The following is a 12,324-nucleotide window of genomic DNA, read 5'->3' as shown; positions in this document are numbered from 1 at the left end:
TTATGACAAAGGCAATGTGTGAAAGTATCTAATATTGATCATTCTGGCTTAGCAACTACAACTTCTCTAGCGATGGCTTTAGCGGGCCCAGTGCGGGCAGTGGTCCGGGTTCCACTGCAGCGGTACAGGGAGGAGTAGAGTGGATGCGTAAGCTGGCTTTCAGATATCGCCGTCTCAAAGAGATCTACAACGGATTCCAAGGGAATGTGGGAGGTGAGATTGTGTCTCGTATCTCTATTTCAAACCCCGCTGCAGGTTCACACAGGCAGGGTCCTCGCAGGTACTTAAAACGTCTTCAAGGGTTAGTTCACCCAAAAATGAAAATTAAGTCATTAATTACTCACCCCCATGCTGTACCAACCCCGTAAGACCTTTGTTCATCTTCGGAACACAAATGAAGATATTTTTGATTAAATCTGAGAGGTGAGAGCCTGCTACATAGGCTGTCTGAGGGAATGAAACTTGACGGCCCAGAAAGTCATTAAAGAACATGTTCATGCGACGCATGCGCGTGGAAATCTCTTGAACTCTCGTCTCAGGCCCACAAGGAAGAAAAGGAATAGTCGAATAAAGTCGTTATTTATGTTGTTGTTTTTTCGGAAAAAAGTATTCTCGTCGCTTGATAAACTTATAGTTGAGCCACTGTAGGCACATGGAATATTTAAACATGTTCTTTAATGACTTTCTGGGCTGTCAAGTTTCATTCCCTCTGGCAGCCTATGTAGCAGTGATCCACCTCTCAGATTTAATCAAAAATATCTTCATTTGGGTTCCGAAGATGAACGAAGGTCTTACGGGGTTGGTACATCATGGGGGTGAGTAATTAATGACTTAATTTTCATTTTTGGGTGAACTAACCCTTTAAATTAGGCTTTATCGTTATCTTAAATATCTCTAAATGGTATAAGAAAAGTCTTAATTATCATTTCAAGAGGTCTTAAACTTAAATCTAGTCGGCACTATCAACTTTTTGGACTAAGGAGTATACTAATCTAATTTTGATTTCTTATATTTGTTTTTTTATTTCTCGACATGTGATATTATATTTCAAGTCATGTGATTATTATATTATACAAAGTTCAGTAGTATCTTTAAATTACTGCATATTATATATATTATAATATAATTTGTTTTAATGTCAACATTGCTGTTTTTTAGGTCTGCTGAGCCCAATGAAGAGAGACCTACTGCTCAGGCTTCGCTCAGAGATTGAGACCGTTACAGATGCCTGGCGGAGCACTGCCCTCAAATCTCTCTTGCTCGTACAGTCAAGGTACTACTCACTAAATCTGCATCTAGGGCAAAAAAATTGATTTTTCAATTACCGTATTGTTCAGAGTATATATTTTTTCTTTACTATGAAATGCATCTTATATTCAGGGTCTAGACTTTTACATGTCAATAATATACCCGCCTCAATAATAGGGAGCTCAAGAAGTCAGGCAGGGGAACCAGCAATTAAGGAGAGGTTATGATGCAAACTTTAAAGGGGTGGTTGATTATGATTTCACTTTTCTAACTTTGGTTAGTGTGTGTAATGTTGCTGTTTGAGCATAAACAACATCTGCAAAGTTCCAACGCTCCGTTCAAAGCAAAGGAATATATTTTCTTTTAAAGAATTTTTTTTTAAGGACTACAACAAACGGCTGGTAGGGACTACACAACATTCTTCCCAGGTTAGTGACATCATCAACCCCAAAATTTACATAATCCCCGCCCCTGGGAACGCAATTTATAGAATATCATGACAGAATATGCTAATCAATAAATTAAAAGATAGTTAACTCCACATCAGCTGCATAAATTCTTCAATTAACCATTCAGAAATGTCCGGTTGCTTTCTACATGTTGTCACTTCTTCTTGAGTCTCTCCATCATTGACTCCGGTTTTAACATAAAAGGCTAAAAGTTTTTAAATTTTCAGTGCATGTCTGTGTGAGGTAAAATGACACAAGTTGTTGAAGCTCCACCCTCTGTGACGGAAGCAGCAGCTCATTTGCATTTAAAGAGACAAACACAAAAACAGTGCGTTTTTGCTAACCCTCAACAAGTGACAATTTTAATATCCTAAATAAAATTATCTGTTCGGTATTTTGAGCTAAAACTTCACATACACACTCTGGGGACATCAAAGACTTATTTTACATCTTTTGAAAAGGGCATTATACCACCCCTTTAACACTAGAACGGCCATGGCGGTCATTTTGACCATTTTGAATTTTATATCTGCAATAACTTTGTTGAAAAAATAAATAAAATCCTGCTGGTACCTGACTTTTCCTAAAAGTGTCTGTATTGTCATTTAAAATGTTTTTCATATAAATTACACATAAGGCAAAAAAACAAATGAACATATTTACCTATTTCGGCCATAGACGGTCATATTGACCGCACTGGATTTCGCAGTATTCTTTTGTTACATTTCCCGCGGTTGACCTTTGTCTCTCTCACTGTCAACAGAATATCTAAATAAGATACTTTTAGTTGTTATTAGGGGTGGGAATCTCTAGGCACCTCACGATTCGATTCGATTACGATTCAGACGCCTGCGATTCGATTCAAAAGCGATTATCGATTATCTGAATCTTTTGTGTGTGTGTGTGTGTGTGTGTGTGTGTGTGTGTGTGTGTGTGTGTGTGTGTGTGTGTGTGTGTGTGTGTGTGTGTGTGTGAGTGAATATAAATACTTTGCTTTAAAAGTACAAAGTAATGACCCATAAAGAATTAACGTACAATATATTTTATTAACATTGCAAAGAACCAACAGGAAAATAAATGTGTGCCTGAACTAGCAGCATACTTGTAGTAAATTAATAATATAACAACAACAGGTGTTCTGACGATTCATGCTACCCATCGAGATGTGCTACTTACTGGTTATGCGCATGTGCAGACTCATTTTTCTTCTGCTTACCACACCCATAAATCTATGCATCCTTGCTGTGGAGACTTGTAGGAAACTTTGACAGGTCAAAGATGAATATTTGATGATAATTTTTACTTTTCACACCGTTTTAAAAATAAAAACAGTACATTATACTGTACTCTTAACTTCGAATTTTATTATAATTTTATTTCATATAATAATATCACTTTTACTTGTTATATCAAATGTGATAATTGCTAGTTCATTTAAAATATCAAAATATGCTCCCCATACACTTACCCTGATTAAAATGAAATAACGATGTTATAATATTGTGAGATTTACACCATTATGGAAACAATAGAGAATGAATCAACATTATCTGTGATCGATTCGATTTTTCGACAAGGCAGCAGGAATCGTCTGAACAGCGGTGCAGCCCAGAGCCATAGAGAGAAACGGCTCTGGTACAGCCGAGTGTTTTTCCTCCTCTGGGTGGAAACGTGTCATATGGCTTCTCATATTTGTCGTGTTGCCGAAATATTTTAGTTTTATTCTACAAAGCTTACAACTAGTGTGGCTCTTGTCCAGCTCCTTTCCCCCTTCAACTTCATAGAAGCCAAAATATTTCCACACGTCAGCTTTTAACGAGGAGGGTGTTTGGATTTCGCGCTCAGCCATCGCGTCTCTGTTATGTGCGCACGCCACAGACAGACGGTCCGGGCACTGCACTTCCGCACTTCAGAGTTCCGTCTTTTGCGTTGCGTCAATATTACGTCATTATAAATAGGCTACATACAGTGATGTGAATAAGTTAGGACACCCATGCTAAAGTTGCCTAAAAAGAGGAATATAATATCATCTTTTGGAAATTGATCTTAATGCTTTAATTAAAAAAATGAGGATAAATCCAACCTTTAAAGACACCAATTTTATTTGTGAATGAATAATGTATCATAAATAAATAAATGTTCTTCCTTAAAATACAGGGTGCATAAGTCAGGACACCCCTATGTTAAATTCCCATAGAGCCAGGCAGATTTTTATTTTTTAAGGCCAGTTATTTCATGGATCCAGGATAATATGCATTCTGATAAAGTTCCCTTGGCCTTTGGATTTAAAAAAAGCCCCACATCATCACACACCCTTCACCATATCTAGAGATTGGCATGGTGTTATTTCAGTTAGCCTAATAGCTGGTTTGATTTGCATTGAAAGATGATCTTATGGAAAGTACCCCATGCCAATCTCTAGATATGGTGAAGGGTGTGTGATGATGTGGGGATATTTTAATTCCAAAGGCCAAGGGAACTTTATCAGGATGCATATTATCCTGGATCCATGAAATAACTGGCCTTTAAAAATACAAATCTGCCTGGCTCTATGGGAATTTAACATAGGGGTGTCCTGACTTATGCACCCTGTATTTTAAGGAAGAACATTTATTTATGTATGATACATTATTCATTCACAAAGAAAATTGGTGTCCTTAAAGATTGGATTTTTCCTCATTTTTCTAATTAAGGCATTAAGATCAATTTCCAAAAGATTATTTTTTATTCCTCTTTTTAGGCAACTTTAGCATGGGTGTCCTAACTTATTCACATCACTGTATCTAAAAACAAAAATTTTTTTTTTTTTTTTGAAAATCGATTTTTGACATTTGTGAATCGATTCAGAATCGTCCACGTCCGCATCGCGATGCATCTAAGAATCGATTATTTTTCCCCACCCCTAGTTGTTATTATCTTGTTCTGAATTATGTTCAGTGGATATGAAAATATAGCCTATCTGTGGTGAATGTGTTACCCTTTCTCTTCGGCGCTGCCCATCTCAGCAGCCGTAACGTTATGTTTGTGCATAACAGTTCACTAGTTACTCAAGTCCGTGCAAATGATGAGTTAGACGAAGTGTCCTGAGTATACTGCTTTATTGATCTCTTCGACATGCATCCACATGACTTGGAATTCTGGCACTTCTAGTGTTTAGCTCATGGTGATCAATGCTGTGGAGTCCTCAAACAACTCTCATTAAGCAGCCAAGAAATAAAGATGCTCGGGACAGATGACAGGACTGATTCTTGATTCGGTATTCGCGTTTTGTCTGCGTGCCCTGAAAGCTGCGTCTCAAATAGCGTTGTGAATACTGAATTGAGTTCTTTCACGCCTTCTTGCACTTGAACAAACAAATACACACAAAATATCAAAATGTTTATCTAGTATCCTAGTAAACCTAGTCTGTTATGTTTTGTGTGAACATTAACAGTAGAGCAAGAAAACGTGTGTACAGTATCAGTATATTGGATCTGTGCATTAGTCTCAAAGTGACAGGAGTCTAATATTCATGCTACTGTCTGTTTTAAATGTTGATCAACCAAGAAAAGACAGAAAAATCCCTCACTGCTCTTGACTAAATAAAACATTTGTAACTTTAATAAGGATTAATCTATATTTAATTTATACAGTAAAGACTATGAAGTGTTATTTTACATTTGATTACTTCATTCAATTTCTGTAGGCCTACCTGAGTAGTATTTGTATTAAATCTATAGTCATTGAATTAAATCGAGAACCACATCGATATTCAAAGAATAGAATATAATTGAATTGATTGAACTGTAATTAAATTTAATCAGGATATATGTACCGATACCCAGCCCAACTGCATCTTTCTCTGTTCTCAGAGCATGCATGATTTACAGGAAATAATCAGATCCGCCTCTAGGCATTAAACACTGTGTGTGCAGGTCTAGAGTAACATGCTAAACAGGTTTCTCAGTGCGGCTCCATCGGCTTAAATGTAGTGTACACATTAACATTGGCTAATTGTTTGTTCACAGGGGCAGATGTATGAATATTCTGGTCACCACCACTCAGCTAGTTCCTGCTTTAGCTAAAGTGCTTCTCTATGGCCTGGGTGACGTCTTTCCCATCGAGAACATCTACAGTGCTACTAAAATAGGTAACAGTTTTGTTTACCAAAAATTTAAATTAAGACCCTCATGTCATTCCAAAGCCAGATGGTCCAGACTTGCAGAACACAAAAGGAGAATGTTGAAGATTAATTTTTTTTTTAAACTGCTGTTTTTTTTCTGTACAATGACCAGGGGCTGTTAAGCTCCAAAAATGTTAAATAAACTACAACCGTATAGACCATAAACTGTCAAAACTTTGAAAATAAACATTTCCATTTGTGGAAGACATGGGTTGTAGCAATAATACACCACGTAGACCATAAGATGTTGTATGTCTTACGTAGGTTTGGAATGTAGCACTTGGAATGAAGGCTTAGCTCATTTTGGAGCTTTCATCCACTTTCATCATTACACAGAAGAGTAGTCACAATAATCTTTGAAAATTCACCTTTTGTTTCAGGTTATGAAAAGTCATATGGTTTTGAACAACCATGAGGCTTAATAAATGATTCCAGTAGCCTATGTTCATTTTAAACATCCTCTCCTTTTAAAATCATTGGTATCAAACTGAAATTGAGCACAAGGGTAAATTTACATGGTATATCTAACATTTGTTAGAGTAACGCTGAATGACTCGTCTGTTAACAGGAAAAGAAAGTTGCTTTGAACGCATCATCGCTCGCTTTGGGAAGAAAGTGACCTATGTTGTTATAGGGGACGGCCGTGATGAAGAGTTTGCTGCAAAGCAGGTACAATACCAAGATTTGGACATACAGTATGACATAACTCTGTCAACGTGATCACATCAAAATATAATATCTCATACTTTAATGATACTGCTAATCAGGGGTTTACAAATTTTTTTTTTTTTTAGCTCTATGATCTAAATTATTTACTTAAAGTATACCGTGAGGTACACTACCATTCAAATGTTTGGAGTTACATAATAAAGTCCATTATGTTCACCAAAGCAGCATTTATTTGATTACAAAAATTCAGTAATAACAGTTCTATTGTGAAATATTATTACAATTTAAAATAATTTTTTTCTCTTTGAATATATTTTAAAATGTAATTTATTCATGTGATGCCAAACCTTGATTTTTAGCATCATTACTCCACTCTTTAGTATTACATGACCTTTCAGAAATGATTCTAATGTGCTGCTTTGTTGCTCAAGAAACATTTCTTACAATCATGGTTGAAACGGTTATGCTGCTTCTTATTTTTGTGGAAACCGTGATACTTTTTTCAGGATTCTGTTCAAAAGAACAGCATTTATTTGGAATAAAAAACTTTTGTAACATTACAGGTCCTTCTCAAAAAATTAGCATATTGTGATAAAGTTCATTATTTTCCATAATGTAATGATAAAAATTAAACTTTCATATATTTTAGATTCATTGCACACCAGCTGAAATATTTCAGGTCTTTTATTGTTTTAATACTGTTGATTTTGGCATACAGCTCATGAAAACCCAAAATTCCTATCTCAAAAAATTTGCATGTTTCATCCGACCAATAAAATAAGTGTTTTTAATAAAAAAAAAGTCAACCTTCAAATAATTATGTTCAGTTATGCACTCAATACTTGGTCGGGAATCCTTTTGCAGAAATGACTGCTTCAATGCGGCGTGGCATGGAGCCAATCAGCCTGTGGCACTGCTGAGGTGTTATGGAGGCCCAGGATGCTTCGATAGCGGCCTTAAGCGTCTCTCAACTTTCTCTTCACAATATCCCACAGATTCTCTATGGGGTTCAGGTCAGGAGAGTTGGCAGGCCAATTGAGCACGGTAATACCATGGTCAGTAAACCATTTACCAGTGGTTTTGGCACTGTGAGCAGGTGCCAGGTCGTGCTGAAAAATGAAATCTTCATCTCCATAAAGCTTTTGAGCAGATGGAAGCATGAAGTGCTCCAAAATCTCCTGATACCTAGCTGCATTGACCCTGCCCTTGATAAAACACAGTGGACCAACACCAGCAGCTGACTGTGGGTCTTTGACACTGGACTTCAGGCATTTCCTTCTCCCCAGTCTTCCTCCAGACTCTGGCACCTTGATTTCCGAATGACATGCAAAATTTGCTTTCATCCGAAAAAAGTACTTTGGACCACTGAGCAACAGTCCAGTGCTGCTTTTCTTTAGCCCAGGTCAGGCGCATCTGCCGCTGTTTCTGGTTCAAAAGTGGCTTGACCTGGGGAATGCGGCACCTGTAGCCCATTTCCTGCACACGCCTGTGCACGGTGGCTCTGGATGTTTCTACTCCAGACTCAGTCCACTGCTTCCGCAGGTCACCCAAGGTCTGGAATCGGTCCTTCTCCACAATCTTCCTCAGGGTCCGGTCACCTCTTCTAGTTGTGCAGCGTTTTTTGCCACACTTTTTCCTTCCCACAGACTTCCCACTGAGGTGCCTTGATACAGCACTCTGGGAACAGCCTATTTGTTCAGAAATTTCTTTCTGTGTCTTACCCTCTTGCTTGAGGGTGTCAATGATGGCCTTCTGGACAGCAGTCAGGTCGGCAGTCTTACCCATGATTGCGGTTTTGAGTAATGAAACAGGCTGGGAGTTTTTAAAAGCTTTAGGAATCTTTTGCAGGTGTTTAGAGTTAATTAGTTGATTCAGATGATTAGGTTAATAGCTCATTTAGAGACCCTTTTTCATGATATGCTAATGTTTTGAGATAGGAATTTTGGGTTTTCATGAGCTGTATGCCAAAATCATCAGTATTAAAACAAAAGACCTGAAATATTTCAGTTGGTGTGCAATGAATCTAAAATATATGAAAGTTTAATTTTTATCATTACATTATGGAAAATAATGAACTTTATCACAATATGCTAATTTTTTGAGAAGGACCTGTATTAATGTCTTTAATGCCGTTTGATGCATTTGTGCTAAATTAAAGTATTAATTTTTCCCCCCAAAAAATCTTACTGACCCCAAACTTTTGAATGCTAGTGAATTGTCATGTTCAATAGGCCTGACACAAAGTTTCACAAGTGTTGCTTTATTGTATTCATTTTACATTTAATACATTTTATTGGGCAATTCTCTCAAATTTATTCTACATATTTGTAATCTAACAAGTTTGCACTATCACTGTTTAGCACAACATGCCATTTTGGCGAATCTCTTCTCATGGAGACCTGATTTCCCTTCACCAAGCTCTGGAACTGGACTTCTTATAGATTGAGTTGGAGCTAAGACAAGGATCTCTCCTTTTGCAGCCATCAGCAATCCCATCCACCCATCCTTATCCATCGCATCAGTGGAGCAGCTGAAGTAGAGTCTGGAATATTAGCGTTCATAGACAAGAACTCAAGAAGGTGTGTGACACGACACGATCTCAAAAGCCCTCCACTCCCTCAATGGCAGCTATCCTCCCCCTAGGTTGAACCTTGCACTGGGACAACACCACCATACGTGCGGAAAAGAGGAAAACACTGTCTCCCATTCTCACTGCATCTTTCTCTTGGAAAAAGGATGTAGCTTTACCATCTTCAATGTAACTGGATTCACCAAAGGAAAAACCCATGACCAAAAGTCTGCACTGACACAGAAACATAGGAGTGAACTTAATTCTCTTTTCTTTTTCTTTTTTTCAAACTTTTTAAAGGGCTGAAAAGTAAGTCGGAGTCATTTTGATTTGCGCTCATTCCAAAGGTCAGGATATGGGTTCTTATGAGATGGCGGGTTACATGCTTTTAGACGCCTCCAAGAAATTATGCATTTATTTCAGTTCTTAAAGCGGATCACAGACGTGGCCCGTTTAATATCTGTCTTCAGATGGTACCTACAGGGTTTAGCATAGATCACATTTAATATATATATATCTATATGCATTTTCCTCAGTTCCAGGGGTCTGCATGCATTTTTATCCTTCATACACTTAATTTCTGCTTTAAATTGGGAAATATTACAAATTAGAGAGTGACTTAGGGAAACCATATTTCTTTTAGTACATTTTGTTCCTTTTTCTTGAAAGAATTAATCACACAAACATGAGGATTGTCATCTTTTGCATTACTTTTGTTCCAAACCTGTTTGATTGACTTCATTTCGTGAAGCACAAAAGGAGAACTTTTACGCTGCTCTTTTCCATACAATGAAATTTAAATGGGAATGGGGGCTTTCAAACTCCAAAAATCACCATAAAAGAACTAAAAGCCAAATACGTCTACCATGTTATATGACTGAAGTCATATGATGAGCAACCTACCTAAATCTTTTTTTTATTTTATGAATGCCTTAAGTTATACACAAACAGCATTCCCCTTTGCTGTAGTTATGAGACTGAATCAACTGCTCAACTTGGTGTGACATTTCTTGCCCTGCTGTATTTGAACACAAATTCAATTGAGATTTCAGAGCTATGACAGAGGGGAGGATTTTCAATGAATGGCTTACTAAATTTGAGGCTTACTCACTTTCATTATATGGAAAAGAGCAGCTTAACACCTGTTTTGCGTTCCACAGAAGAAAGTAATATAGGTTTGAATCGACATGAGGGTAAGTAAATGATCAGAATTTTTGGTTGAGCTATTTCTTTAAAATCCATATAAAGGTGTTGTTTTGAGGGAAACTTAAGCTCCTGGAAGTAAACGTCCCATTAGAAATATATCTGTTAAATGTCTATAATGTAATTACGAGCCACAGGAACTAACTGCATTCTTGTCCCCTGAGGCAAGTCGTGTGGCTGAGTAGGATTTTGTAATATTACCTCTTGCATAAAGCCAAAATTACCCATGGATTTGAAGCTACGAGGCCCCTGCCTGTGACCTTTTTCTTTCGTTCATACGTGTTTGGGAGAAAACTGTGATAGTGTGCAATACATTTCTGATCAGTGATAAATGATTGTTTCAATTATGGTTGAAGGTGGTTTTACAAGCAGCTTGGGTCTAATATTCCCGACTGCTGTGAGATTGTGACTGAACATTACTGAGCCTGAAGAAAAAGCATTTTTACTCAAGCAGCTTTGACAATTAAGAATGTGTACTCTTCATTTGTTTGCGTGGATGTGCGTGTCTGTGTGTTTCTTTTCCTGTACATATTTATATTGTGCCTTTTAAATATAATCACCATTCAGTAAATGTATTATCTTAAAGGGAATTACTGAGATATGGCAAACATATGCAATATGACAAACATATGTTTGTATTGTTTGTTTTGGTGAAGTGTTAACTTTGACTCAAAGGTCTATGCCGTCATTTTCTTTAAGTTTGGTACTTTTGATGTTCGCCATCTTCATCTCTGCATAAATAATTTCCCTCCATAACCCAGCCAATCAGATGCTGTTATTCTTTCACTTGAATCTCAAAAAATGCTCTTCTGGTGCTTTTTTTCTTCTATGTCCTACTTTGTTTCCTGCATTTTTCAGGAAAAAAACAACAAAACAAAAACAATGATCTATTCCCTGTATACTGTCTATTATCTACACCTAATTGAAGATACGTGACTGTATCATGAGATTTAGGGATTTGTTACTAATGCATAGACAATCAAGGGATGTAGTAGCTCTATTAGCTAGAGAACAAGTGCTCGATCTAGCCCTGGAATTATGCTTGAACTTTTAGCTTAGTTGGAGAACCTCTGGCATATTCAAACTGAAACTGTCTGAAGAAGCAAATATCTGTACCTACACTGTTTATGGTTTTGTGTAAGTGAAGTTCATTAAATACTTTGTGGCTGGCCTACCTGCTTGACTTGTTTATCTCTCACTCATAATTGTCTGACTCAAAATGTCACTTTTTACATAAATAATATACTTTTAAACAACAATATAATGTTTTTGGACGCTTAATTGCGTGTTATTTGCAATTAATTGTAAATTTTTATTTTTTGGTAACACTTTATATTACGACCCGCAAACAACTGCGTAAGTAAACCGAAATTACGGTGTACGTTTCTGTAATTATAGTGTACTTTCGTGTAGGTATAAGGGAACAATATGTTAAGTTTTGGGTAATAAAGGGGTACAACCAGATATACAAGCAAATTATTTATAATGTAATTATTTTAAAACTAACAGGTACCTATTCTGTTAATATATTCCAGGCAAAAATTGTATGTCTGTTATATATAAAGTTTATCACATTTCTGGCAAAATATGTTCTTGTGCAATGTAGTTGCAGGGAAATTTTGACATCTGTGGATTGTAAATTAAACGTATATATATATATTTTTTTTTTATCATACTGTGCTTACATACACCCATATATATATATATATAAATAAATATATATGTGTGTGTGTTTATATATATGGCTGTATGTAAGCACAGTATGATAAAAAATTGAATTTATTGGCTTTTCTTACTAAATTACATTAAGCCTGGCATAAGTTAAGCCAAAAAAAAATAGTTTCTGCTATGTTTTTAATTTAGAACATACCATGTAGTACTAAGTACTTACCTTACATTGTATTGCAATGACACTTAAATGTCAGGGCAAATATACTGTGCAACTAAAACGTTTTTTTTTGTTTTGTTTTTTAATAAGAGTACCTTTCTCTGTAATTACTGTGCAAATAGCGTTGTTTCGTATT

General features: G+C 36.5%; 1 protein-coding gene across 4 annotated transcripts in view; it reads left to right on the top strand.

Moving 5' to 3' along the window:
• Positions 1-11,474, top strand: part of eya3 (EYA transcriptional coactivator and phosphatase 3) — a 30,607-nt gene extending 19,133 nt beyond the window's left edge. For all 4 annotated transcript variants that reach the window (XM_077196478.1, XM_077196479.1, XM_077196477.1 and 1 more), the window contains 5 exons: positions 53-213; positions 1,159-1,273; positions 5,705-5,826; positions 6,428-6,528; positions 8,889-11,474. In XM_077196478.1, coding sequence (XP_077052593.1) covers positions 53-213; positions 1,159-1,273; positions 5,705-5,826; positions 6,428-6,528; positions 8,889-8,969 — 580 coding nt within the window. In that variant the 3' untranslated portion in view covers positions 8,970-11,474. The remainder of the gene's footprint in view (positions 1-52; positions 214-1,158; positions 1,274-5,704; positions 5,827-6,427; positions 6,529-8,888) is intronic.
• The last annotated feature ends 850 nt before the right edge of the window (positions 11,475-12,324 follow it).

Source organism: Siphateles boraxobius, unplaced genomic scaffold (assembly GCF_051911475.1).
Source record: "Siphateles boraxobius isolate OS27281-9 unplaced genomic scaffold, OSU_SipBor_1 35, whole genome shotgun sequence".
Lineage (NCBI taxonomy): Eukaryota > Metazoa > Chordata > Actinopteri > Cypriniformes > Leuciscidae > Siphateles > Siphateles boraxobius.
Note: the sequence above shows the minus strand (reverse complement) of the source record. Positions and strands in the feature narration are given on the sequence as shown.